We start from the raw sequence: 27,243 nt of genomic DNA, 5'->3' as shown, positions 1-27,243 counted from the left end.
GGAGAAGGGAAAAGGGGAGAGAGGGTAGGAAGACAGAAGTGGAGAGGTCCTTGTCCAGATCATCCTTAAACACCAGATTCGATTTAAGTATTTAAACCTTTTTAAGAGGCTTGCCATTCAGTTGTTTTTAGGATACTCAGATTTTCTGCATTAAGAATCCCTTGGTTAAAAACAGCCTCTCCTGATTATTGGATGTATTTTATAATAGGGAGATATATTTCCTATTCACTTTGTAACATCCAGATTTACAGAGAGAGAGATTTAACTGTAGGTCGTACTCTGTTGGTTTAGAAGGCAGCTTTAATCTCTTTCTGGCTTTTGTAGGTGTTATACAAGAGTTCAATACTGGGGGTTTTCAAGGATGCCTTATTTGTAAGTTTGTATGTAGCATAACTTGTATGCTGTACAGTATGTTGTTTAGTGTACATTATTAATAAATACTTTAACCCAGTTTGTCTGAATTATTATTAAGATCCTGATGTGACATCCAATCCTGGGTATGCCACAACATATAATTTTATTTTTGACTTATCCATAAACAAAGCTAATGCTACTATTTCCCCCCCACACTAATCTGTTCTCCTCTGTTCTCCTCTGTTACTGATAAATCAACACCGACCTGGGTTTTAAATACACCCTTGTCTTGTTCTGACTGAGTTGATTCCAAATAGGTACAGTATTTGGTTAATAAAAGATAATTCATCTAACACTAAAATATTTATCAAAAGGATTCTTCTAAGAAAAACAAAACTCCTAAGATCCTAGTCAAATATGAAAACAAAAATCATTCTTGGGTCTCACTAGGAAACATTCTTTCTTGGAAGAAACACTTTTTAAAAATCACATGATAAGAACAGGATGTGCAGCATCCGAGGATATGCAGTGTCTTGCAAATATATTGAAAATATTGCACATTTTGCACAACAAAATATTGTTGCTTTAAGGTATGCAGTTATGACACTCATTACATGTACCACCTACTCCACACAATGCAAAATCTTAAAAGAAAGAAGTAAATGGATAATTAATATGAAAGAAATGTTTTCTGAAGTAAAAACACTTCAAACCCTTTGCAAATACAATCCAAATTATTTCAGATGCACAAAATAATCTTAACAAGCACACTCAGTTGATTGGCTTCTGTTTGTGTACAATAGGTGTGGTTCACGTGATTTCAGAATAAGTACAGCTATTTCAGTCAGGTTGTGAATATAAAAATCTTTCAAACACCCCTATAATATCTCTTTGAGCATGGTCAAGTTGATCATTAAGAAGTGGATCCAGACACTACCTAGATCAGGTTGTCTCTCCAAACTCAGCAGTTAAACAAGGAGGAAATTGTTTAGGGATGCCAACACAAGGCCAATGGTAGCTTTGAAAGTATTACAGAGTTAAGTGGCTGAAATGGTAGAAATATTCAAGGATCAACAATATCGCAGTCACTTCAAAAAAGGAAATTGTATGGAATTGAAAAAAAAACATATCTAAAATGGGGTTTGCAACAAAACACCTACAGTATGTGGTACTGCAAACGTGGAAAAAGATGTTGTTAAAAATCTTTACATTTAATGCAAACCTAGTGTAGTGCATCACTAAGTCAACAACATCCCAACAGTTAACCATGGTGATGGCAGCATTATGTTATAGTTTTGCTTCTCATCAGCAGAGACTGAAAAACTTATCAACATAGATTGAGCAAACTACTCACACATCTAAGAGGAAAACCTGCTTCAGACCAAATACTCGGACAGAAAAATTACTTTTCAGCACGACAGTGATGCAAAACACAATGCCAAAGATGCACAGGAGTGGGTTAAGAGAAAGAAAGTAAAAATCTCCTTAAGTGACCAAGTCAAAGACCTGACTTGAACCCTGTTTAGAATCTGTGCAAACTATTGTCAGTTAGCAATTCCCAAGCAGCTTCACAGATTTTGAGCCAATCTGTCAAGAAGAATCTACCAAAAACTGTATCAGGCTGACATGCAAAGTCAGTGGAGATTTACAAAAAATAGATTTACAGCTGTTATTGCTGCCAAAGGTGCTTCCACCAAATATTGAGTTCACTGGGGTGAGTACTTATGCAATCAATATTTAAGCTTTTTCTCTTTGTTTTTTGCTGACGTTTACTTTATTTTGCATTACTGTGCATGCATCGTTTTGTAATTTCATAGCTTAGGAAGGGTCTGAATACTTTTGCAAGGCACTGTAAAAATCTGAGATACACACTTGTGTATTTCACAGCACCTCAGCAGAAAAGCATAACCAGTGCAGTAAAACTGGTCAGGCTCAATCAAGGCTTACTCCTCACCATGGGCAATGGTTCTCCTGAGCTCCAGAAGGCTTCGGAAAGTGAGGGAAGCTACATGAGGTTTTCCCCAGCGGTCTGTCTCCTCTTCCACGTCTTCTTCAAATTTGATCCAACGGGCTGTCTCCTTCCAGCGCATGTCCTGGTTCTTATCCACTATCAGCTCATTCAGTTCAACAAACACCTGACAACACAACCCAAGAACAGACTTTGTTTATGACATAAAAATACAAATGTTCTATGCACTCAAAATAGTCACCCATTTCCTTCTTAAATTATATAATTAATCAAGGATAATCAAAAATTCTGATTATGCTCTTCATGGGTAAAACTTAAAATTAAACATAAATAATGGAAAGCAATACAAAGGGAACTACTAAGAAAGATATCTATTATAAGGGCTGTGCAGATCTAATCACTGTAATGAATAAAGACATCCATCCATTTTCTAACTGCATTATTCAAGACATGGCCGCGGAGAAGCTGTAGCCTATCCTGGCAAGCAATGGATGCAAGGATGAATGGAACACCAGTCCTTTACAGGGCACACACAAACACAAACACTCACACACTCACAGCAGGTCCAGTTTTGCCAGAAGCCAACATAACCTACCAGTATATCTTTGGACAATGGGAGGAAATTGGAGCACATGGTGGAAACCCACACAAACACAGGGAGAACAAACTCAATGTAGATAGCACCCCAGGCACAGAATTTAACTTATTGCCCCAATACTGCAAGGAAGCAATACTAATCACTGCACCACTGTGCCATCATGATTAAAGACAATATTATGTAGAGCTAAACTGAATAAAAAAACTGTGATCAACAAGGGCCAGTTTAGATTAATAGGATGCTATTGTTCGCAAAATGTACTGAATTCTCATGCATTTATTAGCAAGACTTAAAAAAATATATATATTTTTGGTAAGACTGAGAAACCTGGATCTGACTGAATTCAAAACTTTGTCCTACCTACCTACAAGTCAAATCTGTCATTTAAGACTTTGTGGCTTCCCACATGTTTTGTATGTATCTAATTAAAGGCTGAAATCAAGCTCATGATTTGAAATTTGCAAATGGCAGGTGTGTATTTGAACTTGATGCAGGCCACTGTCTTGATCACTGTCACAGCATGAGTGTGTTAGAAATACTGTATATCTAGATTTGATTATTTAAGTTCTAGAAATTACTGTAAAACATTACTATAATAAAAACATTTTTATTAAGTTTTTCATTCAAACCATTTCTCGTTCCTATCAGATTTCTAAATCTCTTTTCTACTTTTGTAACTGACAGAGATATATTATACAAAATGCAACTGTGGTATATTTAGAAAATGCAAGTTTAATAACATCTAATCATCTCTGTTTTGTAGTAACAAACCACAGGAAATCAAAACGTTATAAATTTATATATGAAGATATATTGATAACCCCCCCTTTTGGTGCTTAATTTGTCAGGCTTAAGCAATGACTTCTCTTAAATCAAACTTGTTAAGGCTTAAATCAAGGAGATATTATTTTATATTTATCTTAATTAATTGCCTATAGTACAGTAGATAATAGTACTGTTCCTTTACAACCACATAATATAAAATGATATCATACAAAAATGCACCCAAACTGAAAGCAACCAGAGAACAAAAGTCTGAATATAGTCTCACTCCTGCTTTGATTTCACTCGAATACATTCACTCTAACATGCAACGGAAAAGCTGTTGAGCTCTAATTAGCCTAATAAGCAGAAAAGAAATGACCAAGATTAGCTCATCCCAGAGATGCCAACATGCTGTTGGAATCATTTGAGTAAACTGAATAAACTAATGCTAAGAATGGAAAAAATAATCTTCCAAAAAAATACTTTCATAACTGAAACATCACATCAGGAGGAGTCTAGACTATGAACTGCCATACTTGAAGGTGACGGATATAAGGCTCGTCACGCACCAACACAAATTAAGCACTTGCCCTGCTTAATTAACCATTGTTACAGTAATTCCCATGCTTCTAAGAAATTCATGTTGAATCTAAATATTTGCTATTCAATCATTAGGTATGGTGAACCTGAAGTTATCACAAGCATTTTAACAAGCAATGAAACACAGAGCCTCTCTCTCACCTCATGTGGTTTCCGGTCTGTTTTTTTCTTTTTCTTGAGGCTAGAGGTCGGAGGCGAGTTTTTGCTGGTGCGAGTGATTTGGTTTCGAGATGGTTTCTTCACCAGGTGACGCCTTACTCCAGGGTTATCTTCAAACCGGTGACCTTACATAGCACACATGAATTATAAAGAGGTAAATATGAATAATGAAGAGGCAAACAGAAATACTGGTAAAAGGAAAGCAAGGAGAAAAAAAAGATTTGACCATATTTATGGAGCAAATAGATAATCATTTTGAATTTATTCACAAGTATAAACTCAGACCCTTAACATTCTAAATTAATTCAAGAATTGAAAATTAAAGAAAAACTAAAAATCAGAAAATTATGTTTGTGTTAACTAGTAAATAAAAAGTATCTAAAGGATTCCGATGTTATAGATTCTGTTTTAGTTTCAAGGCTATTTCAGGACTACTGAGAGTACATTTCACCTAATCCGTCTAGACTATTTTGAAATTACACACAAATAGTGATTAAGACAATGTCTCCATTAATCTCAATATACAGTATTAAACAAGGAGCTGTATTGGCAAGTGTCCAAAAATAAAGCAGTTATTAAGCTCACAGGTGCCAGTTCTGTTATCTCAGATTTTGCAATCAGCTGTTGTTTGCTTGAATGTGTGTGTTCATTATAAAGGCACACAAAACCATCTACTGTACATAGAAAGTGGGAAGTTACTCAGTAAAATTTTAAGTTGAAACTTGAGATCTTGAAAGAAATGGCTAAACTTTCCGCTTGCTCCAGGTAATATGGTCATCCAGATGTTGTCCCTAAACTCTTTCCTTTGTTCTGCTTTATCTCTACAGTTTTAAGTGTAGTGTATTGTTACTATGCTTTTTTCTAAATGTCAAAAATAAAATTTATGGCTTTACAACAGACATTTTTAAGTCTCAGGTCACTGTTATTCTACTGTAGTTACAGCTACCTTTGTAGTTTATATAGATATAAACTATATCTACTGTATATAATAAATAATATAAATAATCTATAAATATAGATTTATAACAGACATTGAGAGCTCTGATTATTATGATTAATATTGTGTTTTATTCAGTGTCAGACTTGGCATTGTTATTTTTCAATTTCGTTCGATACTTTTAGTCAATTTAGTGGTATCGCCTTGTTGTCTAATCTTGTCGGACCTCAGAAGCTAAGTAGATGCGGTCCTGGTCAGTACTGGGATGGGAGACTTCCAAGAAAAAATCACAACTAAATGGTGTTGGCTACACAGCAAGTATAGGTCTTTTGGTCCAAACAAAATTTTAAAACCAATGCCTATTTTGAGTATGACAATATGCTAAAAGAGGTGCCATCCCTAAAATTAGATGTTCAGCTGAGGTACAGATTATGTGGTCATAAACTTCCCATGGCACTTATTGAAAAAAAGAGCTGGAGACCCATGTGTAAATTCCACCGTGGACTTGTATACCTGTGCCACACTTCACAGACGAGGCCACTGCATTTCAGTGTACTTGCATTCCCAAATACTGTATATTTAAAAACACCTTCAGATCTTTTGGGATCAAGATGAAATACTATGTACATAAGCACTGGATTAAAGATTGATAATTAAAGAGTAAGGGAAGTCCATAGGTATACAAAATCTTAAGTGCACAGAAAGAAATGATAAAAAAGAGCAGATAGTCCAGGAAACAGTCTAAAACTAGTATAGATTAATGACAATACAAGAACACACTGCATGTTTCTACTGTATTGTCGCAGAGAAATTGCTGGGAAGAAGGGCCAGCTGTGAATTAGGTCAATGAAAAGTCATAATTCAAAGAATCAGAGCTGCTTTGCAGAAAAGGGACTATTTTGTGAAACAACAAAACATAATTATTCCATATAATGAAAGCAAGGCGCTCTTGTAATGCATAATAGACATATGTTGTTAATTTTTAGTATTATGTAATTGTGGCCTACAAAGTACTCATTTCATTGAATTCCTTAAATTAAATCTTCCTTCTGAGTCTGCAGCTGCCACCTGTCTATAGCCATATGCTGTATTTCTCAGCAAAAAGCTACACCATACTTGTTTCTGCTCCAGATGTTTTTCTGTTGTCACAGGAAATTATGCTTCACTAAAATGAGTAAACAAAGTCCAGAAATAATTTGCTTTTGCAATTCTTGCCAATTCTCTTGCCATTTTGACCTTGGGTCAAAATTAAGTGTATAATAAATGAAAGTTTCAGTTCATATTTTTTATTGTTCCCACAAAGATTGAGAGTAAATTAATAATATACAAAGTTTGTTTTTTTTCATTTGAGGTCATACTCAAACAGAGTAAATTAATTATGAGGAACGCAGAAAATTACTTTAATTTCTCTGACAAGTAAATATCAAATGATATAAAACAAAGTTCCACACAACCTAATTAACTGGAATTGTCTCCTCTGTTTTTAATGAATCATGGGGTAGGTTGGCAAAAAATCTTAAATGGTAAATATAATGCCCCACATTAGCAACATCTACTGGGATTGAACATAAGTGATTCAATTATACAGAGTTTTATAAGAAAGCACACTATAACAAAAAAATTCTGTATCAGATGGAGCACCAGTGCTATAACACTGACACTTTGTTCTAAGCACAGAACAAAAAGATTCCCTAATAAAATGTGCTCAAGGACACATGGCTGTCAGTTGATTTTTGAAGAATTTTTACCTTTTGTTTTTAGCCATGGTAGACCATGTACATATTAAATTAATATTGCAAAACAATTTGCAGGAAGTTTAACTTTTGTTTCACTGGAGTACAGCTGTGTCATACACTGTTGTCTTTTGAAAAACTAGTAATGTAGTTCAAGATGCAAGTGAAATATCAACCAGCATAAGACGGGCTTATTCTATGTTTTTCATCATTTAGAAACACATTTCTGATAAAATCTTATGTACAGTATGTTATGGGTCACATTGCATTCAGGTACTAAAGGTTAAATAATCAATACCAGGTATTTTCACCAATAACAGGGAATATTGCATGGAAATAGTGTGGCATAGGCTGCATAGCAAGTCTAAGGTGCACCACAGGGACATTCCTCCATTGTTTAAAATTACTAACACAGCAATGCTATCTAACCTTGATGGACAGTGGCATATGCATCTGAGCTACTCATCCCATAACTGTGCAAATGGGTTAAGATCCATTGAAACAGAACACCAACATATAACCATTTTATATCAAAAAGTCTTCAGTAATCCTTGTCAGGTGGGGATGGGCAATATCATATTGAAATATTGATTTACAGTATTACCATGACTTGGGTGTTACCACATAAACGTCAGAAAATTACCAAGAAAATTAGTGCTTAATAATTTCCACCAGTAACAGAAAAAAATCCCTCAGACAACTACACTACCCATCCACCAAACGTCACTCTTACAGACAAAATGGATATACTGTATTTGCCAGTATCTAAGGTATTACCTAGGTGTGCAAATGGGAGTCTTGCAAACCAGTGCTTTTAATTAGGTAATGGGTGTCTGCATTAGATATCAAAAGTTCTGCATCATCTCTTGGCTGTAATCAGGTATAAATGTGTCCAATGGTATCTAATTGTGTTAGCAGCTGTAAATATCCATCTGCTTAAGTTCACTGCTCTGTAATATCAAGCTGATATTTTTTCTTGTTTACATCCATTCACACACATTTCCTTTAACTTATTCTTTATGTGTGCCCACTGTTTTATTTACACTCTATGGGCAATAAGGCCTTTTGTACTTACGTCCCAAAGCTCTGGAACAAAACCCTAACTTCTAAAATAAATCAGGGACCGTTTTTAAATCTCTCCTGAAACTTTACTGGAAGGAAGGTTTTCTCTTCTAGGCTTGCTTTGTTTTGTTTTCATATGCAGTTTTGTACCTACAACTACATTACAGTATAAATTACTAATCGTTAAATTCTCCTTATATCAAAATATGACTTGTGCACGTGTTGTGAAACACTTTGATACAATTGCTTTTAGAGGCAGAATGTAAAATAGATTTTATTATTACTGCTCCTTCCAGGATTGCCATTTGGGACAGACCAGGTCTTAGTCAATCATGGGTGTTTTCGATCAGATGAAAACACAAAAATAAATAAATATAAATATAATATATTTCTGTTTATATAAAATATAAATATAACAGTTGAACTGTTTTCAGTCAGTTGATTGGACAGTGATTGCTTGTCAAGTATGTCTTATCCAAGTCTTATTTAAGCATGGTATCTGAAAATACCTGAATTGTCTCTGAATACTTTATATATGACATCGATTGCCTTTTTGTTTATTATAGACATTGAAGTGCAATGCCTACAGATCAGTCTGCAATGAAACGCCAGCAGTTGGTTCCCTTTTCAGTTAGTTAACATTAGTCTGCCTAGGTGAGTGTTTGCTGAATATCATCACACTTTTACTCTTAATACTGTGGGCACACAATAAAAGGAAGAGCGGGAAGGGTAGGCATTAATCTTTATTTTGCCTCTTCATAGACAGAAATACTATTAAACTTGAGAAAACGTAAAATTCTAGGTTGGTGAGGATTTTAGGTTGGTGTAGAACACAGGATAATTTTATTGCACAACTGAAAAATATCATAGGCTGAATGTAATTCAAATGCTTGGTTTTTTACTGGATCAAAGGAAGAAACTACAGAAAATAGATAATAGTGTCCATTAGGACTTGCAATGTTATCTTTCTCAAGGCCAGTTTGTATAGAAAAGTATCAGGCCACAGTTATGACAGAACCTTTTGAACCATGGTGATTATTCATATCATTGTATAAACTTCAATGTTTAATTTAGTGATTAAACAGACCTACTGTAGTAAACAGAACTGCTACTAGAAATAATTATTTCCTATAATAAGTATTAATATCTATAAAATGTTATAAATATATATATATTAAATACATTTATATTCGCAAAAGCTTGACAATCAATGGAACCCATTATTCCATTTGGCAAAGTAACTACAGTGGGGAAAACCCCGGGCTAACCAGGGACGCCCAATCTTTAGGAACATATAGACCAACGCAAACTTGCCCAGGGCTCTGGAAGTATTCGATTACTAACCATCCAATGCAGGGAATAGTTTTAATATTAATTAGTCTGTGGATTTTCACACAATCAATGGCACAGTGTGATTCACAAATCCCAAATCAATCCACAATGTCAAGCTTCCCTTTAGAGGGTAAACTATTTTAAGTACTGTATCACATTGTAAGGACAGTAGATTTATTTCCACCGTACAGACAAATGATATTGCTTTTAACATGGATTAATATAACATTTCTCGCCATTATGTATTGAAAAAATGTAACTGTAGCTTTACCCAAAGATAGCCACAGTTATGAAACTTTCAAAAAATAAAAACACTACAACCAAAAAAAGTTGAATCAAATTTCTCTGATTTATAAAGAAACCTCAAAACATTGATTATAATTCTACAACTTACAAGCATTCTCTGACAGAACAAAGACAAACATTTTAAAGATAATATCAACAAAAATGTAAAAAGGTGACATTACTGATTTTTAAAAAAAATTTGGTCAGTAGGTCTTTCATTTCTAATGGTTTTAAGCTGTTGCTTTTTCCACTGTTTCCAGAGATCATCAGATCTTTTATTTTATTTTCTTTGATTGATTTTTAGATTAACGAAATCCAAATTTCTCAAAAGACAACACTGATGAAAAGTCCCAGGGGATTACTGTATAGGGCCTAAAAAAATTCTGAACATCATAAAAGCACTTTACCATTGCAGGAGCATAAACATTGTCTTGTTTGAAAGGAATTTTAAAAATAATGTGTTTTAGACCAAGGTTAACAGTTGTTCAATATCCACCGTATGACTACCTTATGATATAGAATTTCATCTGTAATGATTCTACATCTCTGAACTCAATTGAGGAGGATTGAAATTGAACTCTGAAAAAATAAAATCAACTTTATTTTCTACTAAATCATCCTATTAAAATGTTCTGTACTTTTCAAAGGAAAAAGGTTCTGATAGCTATAATAAATTGTCTGTCACATGTGCACCACAAATGCCCAGACTCACTAAAAATATTTTTTAAAACTTACGAGTTGGTAAGCCAGTGCAACCCATGTGTGCCCGAATAGATTCCAAAAGGTCATAGTCTTCAAAATCAAGAACAAACTCTTCAAAGTCTTCAAAACTGTCTAGACTGAAGCAGCCCAACTCTTTCTCTTCTTTTTCCTCATCTTCATCTCTATTCTCAGCTACAAGGGCCTCTTGTTCTTCATTAATCACCATCATCTTGTCATCCCGCACTTTCACAGAGGCACCTTCAGGCTGAGAGCAAGGACCATCCAGCATTTCTGCTCTGGACAGTCTCTCGATCCTAGCAATGCCCACCTCTGAAGCCGGTGTCAGCAAACAAAAAAGCCTTCAGATCCCATGTAGGATCCTTTGTTATTTAATTAATGGAAAAAAAAGAAACGGAAGATGATACCATATCCCGAAAGGCTGCTCTTCTGTTGAATGTCCATGAAAATCAATCCTGTAACTCCAGTACCACAATTGTCCTTTCACTCAGCTTTTTGGATGCCTAATGTACTGTAAAATCTCTGTGCTCAGATCTGATGTTTTCTATTCCTGCCTAATTTCACTAACTTATTTGAGTGAAAGATGAGACTGTCTCAAAAAGAAAGGTTCTTACATAAGTACAAGACAAAAAGAATCAGTTAGGCTCTTTTTTGATTTCAGCTTAGGTACTTCTGTTTAGGCAAATAATCCATAAAAAAGTCCAGACGACTACAACAAACACTGGCCGAAAACAGATCCAGGTGGGAGAACTGCAGCAAGAGACATCACAATCTGAATAGCTGCTTTCTCTGTAGTTAAGACAGATCATAAATAAAAGTTGCGGCATGCAATTATGTTTGTAGCACTGCACAAGAATATTTCTTTCTCTGCTGTCTGGACTAGGCTGTTGCTAAACCAACTGTGACAGTGAAGTCACTTGCTTGAGCTGAATAGGCTGTTGATAAAACCAATGTTTTTTTGTTCAGCAGATCTATTGGTTTACTGGACACATCTTTGTCCAGAGGGCTAACACTTATTTCCATGACGTTACTCATAGATCCATTTAACCAGCTAATGTATTGAGTTTATAAAGTACAAGAAGGATTTTGTGTCGGCTACACTGATGGTTTTAAATGTTATTTTTATGCAGCCAGTGTTGTAGATGCGGTTTGAGATCTGTGGAGGAAAATCTAAAAGAAATGTTACTTCTAGCATTACACTGGGTGACACTCTAACTGATTTATTGTGGTGCTAAGTGTATATTTAAAAACTATATGGAACATGCTTATACTGTACATTACCAGGAAATGTGTATACCATTACTAGAATTCTCATATCAATCTCTATTTTTGTCAGAAATGCTGCAGATCAAAATCAAGCTGCAATTTGAGAAATATTAAAATATAAAAAACATGGAAGAGTTCAAGAACAAAAGAAGATATTTGTAAACTAGAACTAATTTGCTCTTTCAGCTCATTTGATGTTTAGCAGCTAAGAGATCCACATACTCTATCTCACCCTATCCTTTCTTTCTTGACAGAAGTGATGGTATTGTTCCAACAACATGGAAGGGCAGCTTATCTACGACCTAAAAGCGCTCTGAGTATAGAAGTGCCTCCTGTTCTTAGTTTTAAATGCGATTTGCCTTAGTTTCCATTTCTGTCCCTGACTTGTATGTTATTGTACATTCTGAAAACATACATACAGTTAACTTTGTCAGTGCCTTTGAGGATTCTGAATAGTTTAATTATGCCTGCTTCTTAAGTCTTCTTTGTTTGTGACTTAAACGATTAAGCTCTTTGACTCTGGGAATATAGCTAACCACATTTCTCTGAAATGATTCCAAAGCAGCAATATCTTTTTTGTAATATGGTGACCAAACTTGTGCTCTATTAACACTCACCACTTTAGTCATTCGCCTTAGCTTTTGATTCATTTCACAATTTTTAATAAAAATACATACATTTCTTTGTGAATGTAACTTCAGATATCATCTTTTATTAGAAACATTAAGAAAAGCCTTCTGAAAATCTACACATATCATCTCAATGTAGAAAATGTTTGTATCCATTATTTCTGTTGCTTGTTCAAATAACTCCATCAAATTAATTAAGCAAGACCCACATTTTCTAAACCTTAACTGGCAATCTCTGTGAATCCTATTTAATACAGTTAGTTTACGATTTTGACAAAAACTTAAAACCGATTTGGTTTTTATCTATAGTGACTTTGTAACCAGCGCAGAAATCCCAACTCTCAGGGTTGCTGGCTTTTGAGAAGTTGAAATAGACTTGATTTCATAACAAAATCTTTTAATGCCAATTATTTTTTTTATGTGCCGGTTTATGAATAAGGAAAAATATTACAAATATTACAAAAGTTGGTGCACGCCATTTGGATGGCAAAAAAGACTTCAAATAAAATATGATCAGTATAAAATTAGCCATCTCTGTGACTAACAAAAATCCAATTTCTCGATCCAACTAGAGACCAGTTTCTAATTCAGTGAAGCCCAGTGGTCAATGATTTCCATGTTTTAAAAGCAGAAAAGGCCACAGGCAGAGCTGCTGGGAAAGAAAATCAATCTGTGGACATGTTAATTACATCAGGAAAGAAACCAATTGGGTTACTATCACCTCAGCTAAACTTTTCTCTCCTAGCTTTCATAAAATAACAATTCAATAGTTATAATCCTAACACACATTTTAGCCAATTTCTTTCAGTAAAGGTGGCATTATGAAGAAATGTGTGTCTTTGTTGCTGACGTGTGTGTTAAATACAGTATATCATTGCTGTGCATTGCAAGAAAACATATTTCCAAAGAAAAACCTTCTAAATATCTACTGCATATGCTCAATTTTAGCTAAGTGTTTTTAAAATTGTCAACGTTTTGTGATAAATATTCTGGGACATTACATTACACATATATTTTCTTGTACTGTACATAGCAATTATAGGATGAGCATGAAAAGAAATGTATCACTATTCAGGCATGTGTGTTTTTAGAAAAAAAATACATTTGTATATTGTTTAAATGTTTTTGGTATTACTTTAATTAATGATTAATGAGCAATCATGATACAGTCAAGTCATTTTTACTGTTGCTTAAATACAGTACCAGAAAACCACTGTGGTTAGAGGGTAAGGCATAGATCATGACATGAAAATATCAAGAAAAATCAACCAATTTTTGTTTGAATGAATTCAAGAAAGTAGGTATGAGTTTGCCAACTTATGGTTAAGTGCTTAGCATTTTGAGTGGCTGTACATGTTTTTACTTCAACTACATGGACCCTATCCCCATTGCAAACCACCTCGTTTAAGGAGATGTGGTACAACAAATTGCATACCCCAAGTTAAAAATAGGATCTCAGAATATACAGTCAGTATATAGACAGGTAAGACTTCATTGACCCCTGGGCTTCACTAATAAGAAACCAGACTTTTGTTGGAATTCATTAATTTTTGGTAGTCTCAGAGATTAAAACATTTCTGCAGGTAATTTTTTATTTAATGTCTTTTTTCCATCCAAATGGGTGGCGTCTACAGTAGTATTATTTTTCTTTATTCATAAAGTGACATCCTAAATTGTAATTTAATGTCATTCAAATTCTTATTATGAACTGATATCTATTTTCAACTTTTCAAGAGGTCAGCAATTCTAGGGGTTGGTTTTCTGTAGTAGCTACCAGGTCACTATAGATGAGCACTAAAGTTTCAAATTGCCACAAAAAATCTTCAATTGAAATAGTAAACTACAATCACTGCTTTATCTGTACAGTATGGGAATACTTCATTCTTTTGTCAACTTAGCTGGATATTAATTTCCTGGTTCTTAGAATGTTAATATAGGAAACTGCACTTTATCTCCAGTAATGTGGAGCCAACAGTCCAAAAAATAGAATCTCAATATTCTGTATATAGGTAAGACTTACAAATATCATACTGAAAAAAAACATTCAGTTGTTATTATTAGGAGTATTCTACAGATTACCAAATGTAGATACCATAATGCAGTATACTGTCATTGACTGATCTGAATTATATTCTCCTTACAATAAAATGTAATTGACCTCATCGCATTTTGTATTTTCTATCACATACAGCCAATTTACTAAGTAAATGGTTAGTAAAGTCATTTTAAATTTTAAAACCTATTTTAAATTTAAAAAGTAATAACACAACAAAAATGCTTCTGATTTAAAAAGTCGGTGGTGCGGTTGCTCTGTGGCTAAGGATCTGTGCCTGTGGCTGGAAGGTTGCCGGTTCGTATCCCACAGCCGGCAGAGGAATCCTACTCCGTTGGGCCCCTGAGCAAAGCCCTTAACCCCAACTGCTCCAGGGGCGCCGTATAAATGGCTGATCCTGCACTCTGACCCCAGGCTTCTCTCCCTGTCTGTGTGTCTCATGGAGAGCAAGTTGGGGTATGCAAAAAGACAAATTCCTAATACAAGAAATTGTATATGGCTAATAAAGTGATCTTAAAAAAACATTACATGGTGTTTGGTTTAATAACCCAAGTTTATACAAACTAATGCACTGAACACAGCATAGTTCTTCAAATGGTAGCTTCCACAAATGAAACGTTCTCTTGAATATTATTCATAAGAACCTCATCCTCATTATTTAAAATTATATAGCTTAAGTAACACGCACACAAGGTTATGCACTCTTATTCATTGTCACTGAATGCTGTTAATTGATTGAAATACAAAGGGAGCATACAAATACTCAAAAATCTAAGAACAAGAATACAAGTCAGTTTGTCATTCCTTACCTTATGTTGACTAGTTTATAACTTTAGAACCATTTATGGATGTTTTCAATTCATATTGCAACACCGTCCACATATTCACACCTAAAGTGTTCACAGCAAGTGAATTAGCTGACTGATAGAAACTATACCTCTAGACTTCTTATTAAGATCAGACCCGGCAGCCCTGACATGAAAGATTAATTAACATAACAACCTATGAAAAATGCAATGATAGATTTCCCCCAGTCTTAGTCTCTGAAACCCTAATTAAATTTACATGCAAATACACAAATTAAGAGAACAAATTCAAACAAAACTCAAACATGTCATGTAAATCGTTCAAATCATTTCCAAAAAGGTTGAAAGAACAAGTAAGACGAGTTTTTTTTAGAAATACACATTACCAAGTGTGGCTACAAATGTTTGAGTAATAGGTCAGCAAATTTCACATTGTTCATACATTAATGTATATTTAAACTTATAAGATGTTATTTGGACTCACTTTCAAAATACAAGCTTGCTTTTAAGTGGGGCATAGGAAAGTTTTAGAAACATTATATGATAAGGGATAACACTATTTTGTGAAACCCTGATGCTTATTCCTTAAAAGTAGCACAAAATGGAAAAGAAATGGGCTTACAGTTTATAACAAATATCCCCATAAATACGTAGTAATTGAGTATTTAAATATTAACAAGGTAGAACCATGTATCTTCTTGGAAATATTTATTACCAATAATACTAAAAAAGGAAAATTAACAATTAATGTCATGAGTAAAAGAATAAATAAACAGCTTAAACAATAAACAATATAAAAAAGAAACTGTTACAATGTTCTCTAGATTTCTGACCCTACAGAACAGCTGGGAGATGAACTGGAGCATGCTATCACATTTAAAAGCTCTCCCTACGTACGTCAAGCGGAAAGGATGCCGGGTGAATTATTCTGGTGTGAGACCTCTGAAAAGCCGGGGCATTCTAGGGACATCCTGACAAAAATGATTGCAAAAACAATAACTGCACTCCACAAAGAAAATCCTGTAAGAAATAAATATTGAAAAACATACAATTTTTCTTTCATGTCAATTTAATTTTTTGGGGGGCTTTCTCTTATAGAACTTCCTGTGGTCTTTATACTGTAAGTCTGAGATCAACATGTACAGTATATACTTTAATTTCATGCTATTCATGCTAATCTATGCTATTTATTTCACAAAAGCACTGCTATGGCATGTGATGCACACTGTATACTGGGATGCATCACATGCTATATCTATGGAGATACATTTTGTAGTATTTATAGAAAATGATTTTCATGACCAACCTTTCATTAAATTCCAGTGGCTTCCCAGATGCAATTAATCTTGACAAGTACACCGTGTATTCCCATTACAGACACAGGACTACCCATAAAATGTATTTTTAGACTCCAAAAATAGTGAGACCTTTTCTGTAAAGCTTATCCAATAACCTATTTTAGGTTGATATAATACAAACACTCCAAACATTTTTATATACCCAGGCTTCAGTGTAAATTACATCTCACTCCTTTTATGGTTTATTTGTGAAGAGAGCACAGGATAACAGTTCTAAGACGAAAAAAAATATGTACAGTGTCTTAGGGCAAGAGTATTCTGTTAAACAAGTTACCTTCTTGGAAAAGAAAGTTCTACTTCACCTGAGAAAGCACATGTGAAAGACATCCTGCAGTCTCTGCCTAATGTAATATTTGGATATGATATCACATCTTTGATGACATGTGACCTGCTTCTCTAAAACCAGGCTCCAAAACCAGGTTAATTGTCCGTTAAGCTTTGCAAAAACAAAATATTGAAAATCATGAAAATGTAATAATCACTTTTAAAATACAAGGATTTGGGGGACTTAATGCAAAAGCTGTAATTCAGCAGTGTTGACACCCATGCCACCTTTTGTGAGAATTGTTCTCCACTTTGGAGGAATTTAATTAGCTGTGAAAAATGTGTGGTTTTAAGATTTTTAAACCTCACATTAATTTAGCAAATAATGGGCGTACTGGACATAAGATAATGAAAACCATTATCGTGCTTATTGATAAATGTTGTTGATGCAAAATTAATCTTCATTGCAATAAAATTTTTGTTCCATTAATAGAGTGCATAAGTCATCATCACTGTAAAAAGGGGAGGAGAGCAGAGTAATGAAGCCAATTCATAGATGGGGATTATTAGGAGACCATGATAGGTAAGGGCCAATGGGAAATTTGGCCAGGACGCCAGCGTTACACCCCTACTCTTTTTGAGAAACACCCTGGGATTTTTTGTTGTGTAAAACTGTGATGTATATAAATGAAACTGTAGTTTACATTTTCTTAATAATAGTAATTACATTTTCATTACTAAAAAAATCTCAAAATGTGGGACAAAAAATTTAAATAAAAAACACTAGAGTTATTACATTTTACCTAAATCTCTAAGATTCTTTAAAAGCCCTAAAAAAGCCTTTAGTAACGCTGTTCACATGGAACTCACATCTAGTATGACTCAGGGCTATATCATTAGCTGACTGCAGATGGATTCAGTAGAAAACTGGTTAAGTGCCCCATTGTGACTTGATGAGCTTGTCGGTACATTGTTGCAGTGTCATCGGTAAAAGCTGAATCACTCATGTAAGTAATGCAAACACTGCTCTGCACACAATGAAGCTTGAAGCTTGGAAAAAAAAATGACAGATGAATCCAACAATATACTTTTTAGAGGAAATTGTCCCTTTCACTCTAATCATAAGGATCATAGCAATAGCCAATTTGATTAATTGGAAGTAGAGACGCAAAACAAAAAATAACTGCACATTTGAAAAAGTACAGTAAATGTTTATTTCAAAACATACCATGTATCACAGTAAACTTCACTATGTGGGTATGTTTTCAGGAAATTAAAGTATACAGAAGTGGATATTGAATAAATGGTTTTGTGTCATTTCGATAAATTCCTGACTCATGCATGGCTGTGATACGTACAGTATATAAAAAATTACTCATAAGCACAAAATCACCTTATTAGTCAGAGAATAGTTTGTGCACAGTTGATGAGGTGATTTAAAGTGTTGATTGCCTTTCTGTGTTTTCATTTCTTGATTTTCTTGGCAACCAACACTAAAAATGATGGGGAAGTCCAAGTGTGATGGTCTGCCCTAGTGTGTTTAGTCACTATAGAACTCTGGCAGAACACTGTAATGATTGCTAACCTCACTGCATGACCCTTGTGTATACAGATCATGTCCTGGGACCTCACCCGTTAGCCTTCCACCATTCCAGTGATATATGCTGTTTGTGTAATGACAGCCTTCTTGTGAGATGAAAAGTCACCACACTTAGGGATGAGCTAAGGTTGGTGCATGGAATCTAGGGCTCAGAGACCACTAAACAGATAAATGTTTGTCCAGGCTCTTTGAGAAAGTGTATTTGCAGATGCTGTGTTACATATATTGTTTTCAACAGTTGCCATAGGTTACTAACCTGTGACTTTCTCAGTCGCACTGATTGAATCTGTTGGTGGCAAATGTCAACTAGCATAATAACCTACAGGGGGTGGATAATATAATGGAAACACCTACCGAAAAAGGAAACATATTAAGTAACTAAATCACAATTAAAAAGAATTCTACACTTTCCATATAAATTTCAATACTAATTACCCATATGTTTTCACTATAAATACGTCTTAAAATCAACCCATTTAACATGTGAGTTTCTAAAGCAATGTGAGTGATCTAACAGATTTTGAAAAAGGTCAAATAGTTGGTGCCCGTATTGCAGGTGCATCAGTCACAGAAGAGAGCCTCATGTTGAGGCTAAAATGTCAAAAATCATTATAGCATAGCCAAACAAGGGAAAACATCATCAGGAAAGAGGAACAGGGGTAGCAAGTACTCACCAACAGGGAAAGAAGGACACTAAACAGAATAGATGCTGAAAACCACAAAACAACAGCATCAAGAATTACCACAGAACTTTATCTACAACTCTATGACCCAATTAGATCTCTCAAAGAAACTGAAGTGTTCCTTTTTCAGATTGGTCCAATATCCCACTAGAAACTGTTCACATCTTGTATAATACTATTCCAAGAAGCACTGAAGCTGTTCTGAAGCCAAAGGATGTCCCAACTCCTTATTAGTTACTAAATATTCATATATTGTTTGGTGTTCAATGTTCAAAAAAATGTCAATGCCCCTACTACAAAAAACATAATTTTCTAAATAGTAACCTTTTGATTTTTTTGTAGTGATAAGTAGCAAGGTTTTTTTATGTATAGAATGTTGTCAACAGTTGAACCAGATGAGCATTGTTTAAGAAAAGCAAATATTTTGTTTATGGTCTACTGTAAATGACCTTTTAAATTAGAAAAGGTTCTTACTTTTCATGTCATCAAGGTCAGCACTAGCAAGCATCTGGGCCTCCGCCTCATCTGTGGGGACTTTCTGATACACAGCAGTCTCCATTGCTGTCATACTCCCAATACAGATTCTCTCCCGAAGGTCGTAGTTCGCTCTTTGGCCCCCTGTGAGTCGGTGAAAAGGCTTCCTCCTAAACCAACCTCTTGTGGTCACTTCGGTGGTATCTGGGGGTCTTGAGAACCTAGAGAAAATGCCAAAGTCCCTGAATCGGTTATAACAGTTTAAAACAAGACATCACTAGTATTGCGTGGATTGCTCACTGTATTCTGTGTGGTACAAACATGTTAAACTATTATAAAGAGAAACAGAAACTCTCTCAGGATATTGTTTGTGGAAATGTAGGAGAGAAAAACCTAGTCTTGAGATGCAGGAAATGACACAAAAACTAGATAAAACCAGAAAATTATAGAAAGATATTTGTTTGCAATAACAAGAAGAGGCTAATAAATAGATTAGAGTACAAACAATAATTTGTACTGTAAAAATGTCTGGATATGACAAGAATGGATCATTTGTGGAGCAAAAAATCCTGAACCAATTTTCAAGGGACAAATAGAGAAAGACAAGGAATCTTGTATGGTTAGATAATAACCTTAAAATGTTTGTAAATTGGTTGAGGATAGCTGAAAACAGATATTGGTGGAAGAATCTTAGCATTTCACCCTGTAGTGGATTGATGAAGACTGAAGATGGTGATTATGATGAACATGCTGCTTGGTTAATGATAATATATATATACAATATTTAAGAGCAGATCACATGGCTAAATACACTGTTAGAGCTCTTCCATCAATGCTCATACATTATTGGTAGTAATGTGTTTCATTTCCATGAGCAAGTCAATATATAGGTATTTGAAAAATATTTAATTCACAATGCATATTTAACAATGTATATAATATATATTTATAAGTAAACATACCTTCTAAATTACATACAATATAGTTTTCAGCCATTTTTAAATATGAAATATGCATGACATTGTCATATGTGTATTTTTACATCAGGGAATAAATCGATTTCATGTATAGTTTTAGACTTGTTCTTTCATGTTTACTCCCCAAGATTATTTAATATGCAATACTGTATTACAGATTTGGAATAAATAGTAAGGATTGTGAATCCTTGCTTGTTCCAAATCATCTTGTCGTCTGAGAGGCCAAATTCATGTTTCATTCTTGTGCTGATTAAAGATGTAAATACATATAAATTACATTAAATTAAAAATATTACATATTACTAATAAAAAATATAACTTCTTGTTAAATTTTTAATGAGTTCACATATACTGTAGTTGCAAAAGTCTGAACATTTTTACAACACTGTAGATCTTTTCTATACCACACATGCCCTATTAATGTTTCTGGTTCCCTTCTCCCCAACTTCTCTCTTCTTGACTCAGCATCCCTCAATAAACTAGTTACACACATCACATGAAACCCACCACATCTATTTTAGATCCCATTCCCACCACTTTATTTCAGTCCTGTTTCTATTCTTTCTGTCCCATTGTCCTCAATATTATAAATGAATCCTTGAGCACTGGCGCTGTACCAACGGTCCTCAAAACTGCTGCCATTACCCCCATGCCAAAAAAGCCTAACATGGCTCTCAACAATCTAAAGAATTTTCGCCCCATCTCCAACTTACCCTTTCCTGAAAAAATTCTAGAACGCGCTGTCACATTTCAGGTACATAACCACCTCATTGCAAATAACCTTTTCGAACCCCTCCAATTTGGCTTTCGTCAGCTTCACAGCACGGAAACTGCCCTGGTCAAAGTCACTAACGATCTTCTAATAGCTTGTGATTCTGGTTCTCTTTCTATACTCATCCTTCTTGATCTCAGTGCTGTTTGGAGTTTCTGACACTGTTCTCAAATGGTTCAAATCTTACCTCACTGATCGCTGTCACTTTTGTCTCTCTTAATGGGTTTAGGTCTGAAATTGGTCTTGTTAAGTCTGGTGTTCCTCAGGGCTCAATACTGGGCCCCTTGCTCTTAAGCATTTGCATGTTTCCATTTGGTCAGCTTTTAAGATCACATGGCCTCAGCTATCATTTCTATGCTGATGATTTTCAATATACATCCATACCAAACCTGACACTGATGTGGCTGTGTCTATTCTATCTAATTGCATCTCTGACATAAAAACTTGGATGACTCAAAATTTCCTTCATCTTAACTGTGACAAGACTGAAGTCATGCTTATTGGCACCCCCCATTAACTTTGTAAAGCCAATCCTGTAACCCTATCTGTAGATGGTTCTGTACTTGAACTTCAGTCTAAATTGAAAAACCTTGGGGTGATATTCGATTCTGGCTTAACATTCGACCCACATGTGCAGCATATTGTCAAAACGTCTTTTTTCACCTCAGAAATATCGCTAGACTACGCCCTATGCTATCACTAACCGTGACCGAAAAGCTGATCAACACATTTGTGTTCTCTCGAATTGACTACTGTAATGCTCTACTTGCTGGGGTTTCTAAATCTACATTGAACAAACTGTAGTATGTCCAAAATTCGGCAGCCAGAATCCTGACCAGATCCAGTGCAAGTGTTCACATTACTCCTATCCTGGAGTCCTTGTACTGGCTCCTGTCAAATAACTTTAAAATCTCTTTAAAATCCTCATGCTCACCTATAAGGCTCTGCATGGCTTGTGACCTCAGTACCTGTCTGAACTATTATCGCCCTACTCCCCACCTCACAACCTTCGCTCTTCTAATTCTGGTCTCCTAACTGTCCCCCAAGCCCATCAACATTTTATGGGTGACAGGGCCTTCTCCTGTTATGCCCCCAAGCTCTGGAACTCTCCAAGGATATCAGACTCAAAACCTTCTTCTTTAGAAAAGCCTTTACTTAAATGTTCCATTCTTTACCCCTCTGCTCCTACTATAATTAGTATCAACATCCACAATCTCCTCTGTGTATTGTAATTGTGTTTTATCTTGTGTATTCTTTTTATTTATTGTTGTTGTCATTCTATAAAGCGCTTTGAGAAGCCACATTTAAAGGTTCTATATAAAATAAAGTTTATTATTATTATTTTTGAAGCAGGCAATGCAAACATTGGATAATGGCACACAATGTAATGGCCAGAAGGTGGAGCTATGCTCAACAGAAATACAGCTTGCTTCATCTAAGCATCTGAAGGCTTACAACCAGCTCAGTGTTTTAACACATTATAGGCATTATAAAGAAAACACCTAAATATAATTTCAGATCCCTTGTCCATAGTTGGCTATATAAATATCTAAATTGATACTGAGTATTTACAATTTAATTATCATATGTGTGTGTGAAGAACAAACTTTAGTTAAACCAAAATGGCATGAATGATCATTAGTCATTATTATTTAAATCTGGATTTCAGAGCACAGAATAATGCAAATGAAGCATTTTCATGCCAGAACAAATATATACTGTTAACAGGATTCTTTAAAATAGTTATTTCACCATTTCTTGATTGGATTTGTTTGAACAGAAATATGATATAACGGACTTCAGGATTAATCCCACCTAGAAAAGACATATTAAGTTTAAAGGTTATTAACCATTACTGTTACAGAATAAAAGAGCTATAATAAAAAGGGAAATCAGAAGGGGAATATGAGGCCATATGCTCATTCTATAATTCTATGAATAGCTTTATAATGAAAATGTAGTGATTCTGTTACCGGTACAACGTACAATTTGGCCGTAAGTTTGTAAAACAATGTACATTTTGGCCATGACACATACAGCATTCATATAAATACCCAAGTACATATATTCTTGGAAATTAATCACCTAAATTAGCATATAGTTTTTCTGTTTGTCAAATGTTCATATCTAATTTGCAGCATACCGACCTGTTCAAAACCTCCTCCCTTCTTCCTGTGTCTTTGGCCTCAGGCTCTGCACTGGCACAGGTCTCTTCCACATAGGTAGGGGGACACTCCCTTTCTATGTGAAAACTTGTGAAGGCCAGAGGTGGTGCAAGATCTCCTTCATTTCCAAGACTGAACTGAAAGGATTATACACATAAATTGTTTTATTGTTTGTTGTGGGTTCCTCTCAAAATGGCCACACATAAACACAGACTGTCAAAGTACAATTCTAATCCAAATTACTATACACGATTGCCTGAACATTAAACACAGATGAATATATTGTGATACCAAAAGGTGTAAAATGCAAAAGATCACTGTTCATCAATCAAATCATTTAGCAAGGTTCAGTCCACCTTCCATGAGAATGGCGTATCACACCATAGGTTTAAGAAGAAAAGTTTCAGGAAATGTTGTTTTCAGTTTAGGCAAAGAGAGTTAAGGTTTCTTCCCAAAACTCAATTTCCTTATGCTGCAATTCTCTCAGGCACAGCAGATTCATAGAGGACTTGTCGATATTCTATACAGGGTCTTGGAAAATCAGCTTTACTGTGCTCTTTAAGATGTGGGAGTTTCTTTCTGGATTTTACAGAGATCTTGAAAAAATGTGGATGACCCATTTCTGACATGTAAATCTAAGGTTAATGCACTAACATTGTATGGATGATGTAAGGCAAACTTTTTGTGGTACATAAAAGCAACACGTGAAAATAAAAAAATACATTATGTTAACAAGAGACAAATGTTTTGATTTGCAACAAAATAGAATCTAATACTAAAGGTAATTGTTCAGAAAAATTGGAATTATTTCGCTTCCACACTAAACATTTCATCTTATTTTATTGAGGAATTAATAAATTATTCCACGCTGAAAAGTAAAAACAAAATAAAAATTAGCTGTGGAGCATTCTTAATGTGTATGTTGGGAATTAGTGAGGGATCAGGAATATGAGGCAAATGGGGGGAAGAAGAACAAAAGAAATGTGGAAGAATGGTTAGGAGGTAAAGCAAAAAGAGCCCAATGAGGCAGAAATCTGGATTGTGAATTTCAGGGGAAGTGTCAAAGGCAGCAACCTATAAATTGCTGAGGGAAAGTGCAAAGCTAGTTTACACATACTTTTGGCTTCTGATGACTTTAAGGTTTTGTAATAACATACAGGTACTCAGTGTACTCATAGTCGGGATACACTGAACGATTGACCTGAAAAGACCACTAGTCTGATGTGATTTCTAAATTTTGGAAGTTAACTCCTGTTCCACCTCTATAAATTGTAGGGCACTTTCTGCAAGTGATTTAATAAATGAAATGCTGGACACATATGATGGCTTCTGGGTGATCTTGAAATAACCAGAGTCGTCATGGATATGTGTGCTGTTGGATGAGCACTTGTGGGTGACACAGTGACTTCTATTGCAACAAAAAGTTCTTGTTACGTTGGCAACTGTGGATGCTTAAGGGTACTGTGAACATGAAAGCTGTGTAGATTAGGTGGTTGGTGTGTTTACAAAAAAGGTTCCAGCTGAAGGACCATAAAATATAGAAGCTTTGCTTAATAAATTTAGGAATATAGGAATAAGGTAGAAATAAATGAAATATGGTTCTGGGTAGGGACCTTTCTTGTGGACTGTTTTTTGCTCAGATGAAGTCTGTGAAACTGTAAGAATGTAAAAGAGAAAAGAGTTTGAATTTGTATATTTATAATATACAGAGGTTTTCAATCCTGGATACTTAAGAGACACATAGGCTTCCAAAATGATGAGTGGAGAACAACATTAATAGTAGACTTGAGAGATGAACTGAAGTTAGTGAAGCGATATAAAAATTGGTATACTTAAAACTAGTCGGTCCAACACAGTTATCAATATTTGCACATCATCAATGTCACTTGCAGAGGTCGCTCTAAGAAGAAGATTTCCATTTTTTTTTCCTCCTCTTTTCCGGAACGTAATTACCGTCTGCTTGTTCCTTTGCTGCTCATATGGTGACGACAGAGCAAACTACTTGATTGAGAACATGCGTCTGTTGCGCATGTCTATTAACTCTCAATTAATACTGCTTCTTACTGTTATGTATGTACAGTATATCTGCTGATGTATGTCAAACATAGGATTAGGTCCCCTGTGGGGTTAATATCACATATAAGATTATTTTATGATTAAAAGTGCACTGAAGCTCTACAAAGCAACTAAAAATATTTCCTTATAGAATCCTAAAAAACTGAAATCCAAGTGTATTTACTTATGTATGCCTTATGCCTATTTTCCTTTCAGTTTTGCCTTTTCTGTTCAAACATGAGATGTTCTCAACATGTTAATATTTTTTAAATCCATGAAAGCCTGATAGATATCAAATACCAAATGTCAGCACCTTCATGATCAGCAATCATTCTGCCCCATTAACCGCATAACCCCATGAGGTTACCTTTGGTTTGCCTTCCGTCTGTTCAGTGGGTGTGACTACCTGGCCATGGCCTTCTATCTCAGACTCCACTTCCTCTTCGTCTACTTCCTGGATGGTTGGCGTGACATCTGAGGGTGGGATGGAGGTTTTCTTTTTCTTGCGTTTCTTTTTCTTGCGGCGGTCAATGCAAAACACTCTCTTGCGGAACCGCAGTGGCGGGGGGAGGTGGGTGGAGAGGGGGTGGTGAGTGTGATGAAAGGTATGACGGTGATCTAAGCAAGAACATAACACAAACAGAATAACCCTCTGGTACTCTGATATTTTATTCACTGATTACATTTGTTTATATCACTTTACCTTAAAAGGCTTAAACTAAGTTCGAATATTATGTCAGTTGTATTTCCAATATTAGCTCATAAACCTACAAAATGAAGCGGTCTTGAAGCAAACACTCTTTCTGAAGTCTGTCAATATAATTGCACCATCATTACAGCTGTGAAACCAACACTTTCCATTGGCATTTTAACATCTGATTTCTGGATAATACTTATACGATTTGTCTTAAGCTGTCAACCATTCATCCGAAATGGTACAAATCGCTCAATTTCATCCACTGGATTAATTAGACCTAGAATGAGGTTTCATCTTTATAGGAGCAGTTTTAAATTGTTTTTTTCTGACATCACTGAAAAGCTGCAGATTGAATTTCATTATATTTGAGAAGAATGTTTCTACCTTCCATTAGCATTGAAAAGGGGCCACATGTTGGCCTCTCCTCTTCTCAATTCTACATTGAACCTTGCCTGTAAATATCTCCACTCACAGGAGGTTCATTAATTTGCAAGCAGACTGTTGTGTAGAAAATGTACGTTTTTCATTAGTACAACAGACCTACAGTATTACTACTTACAGTTCCAGTGATTAAATTAAATTGGAAGAACTGGGTTAATGGAAACTAAATTATATGTTTCATTGTGCCATAGAAGAAGCATGGCAAAAAGTCTATGGCAAACAGACTGTTCAGTGAAGTTCAATGTGCACAATTTCAGTTTTCAAAACTTTAAATCTACTGCTAAATCTACAAACCTTGATGAGTACTGGTATTATTACAATTATAAATATGCTCCTTTTTTCTTATAGAAATATAATCTACTGTAGATGCAAGGCATGTTTCCATGTTTTTGTGAAATATTATTTACACCAAAGAATGTGGTTATGTATTATTCATTGTTCATTGGTGGATAAAGATAAAGCATTCCCATTAATATTTGTACCTTGAAA

General features: G+C 35.0%; 1 protein-coding gene across 1 annotated transcript in view; it reads right to left on the bottom strand.

Moving 5' to 3' along the window:
- slc4a3 (solute carrier family 4 member 3) overlaps window positions 1-27,243 on the bottom strand; it is an 82,757-nt gene that overhangs the window by 30,179 nt on the left and 25,335 nt on the right. The window contains exons 3-7 of the mRNA XM_088930339.1: window positions 25,984-26,234; window positions 23,544-23,698; window positions 19,648-19,868; window positions 4,428-4,570; window positions 2,309-2,489 (exon numbers count right to left, since the gene is read on the bottom strand). Coding sequence (XP_088786465.1) covers window positions 2,309-2,489; window positions 4,428-4,570; window positions 19,648-19,868; window positions 23,544-23,698; window positions 25,984-26,234 — 951 coding nt within the window. The remainder of the gene's footprint in view (window positions 1-2,308; window positions 2,490-4,427; window positions 4,571-19,647; window positions 19,869-23,543; window positions 23,699-25,983; window positions 26,235-27,243) is intronic.

The sequence above is a fragment of the Atractosteus spatula genome, chromosome 13 (genome assembly GCF_055471065.1).
Source record: "Atractosteus spatula isolate fAtrSpa1 chromosome 13, fAtrSpa1.hap1, whole genome shotgun sequence".
NCBI classification, from domain to species: Eukaryota; Metazoa; Chordata; class Actinopteri; order Semionotiformes; family Lepisosteidae; genus Atractosteus; species Atractosteus spatula.
This window is presented reverse-complemented; position numbering and strand designations above follow the sequence as displayed.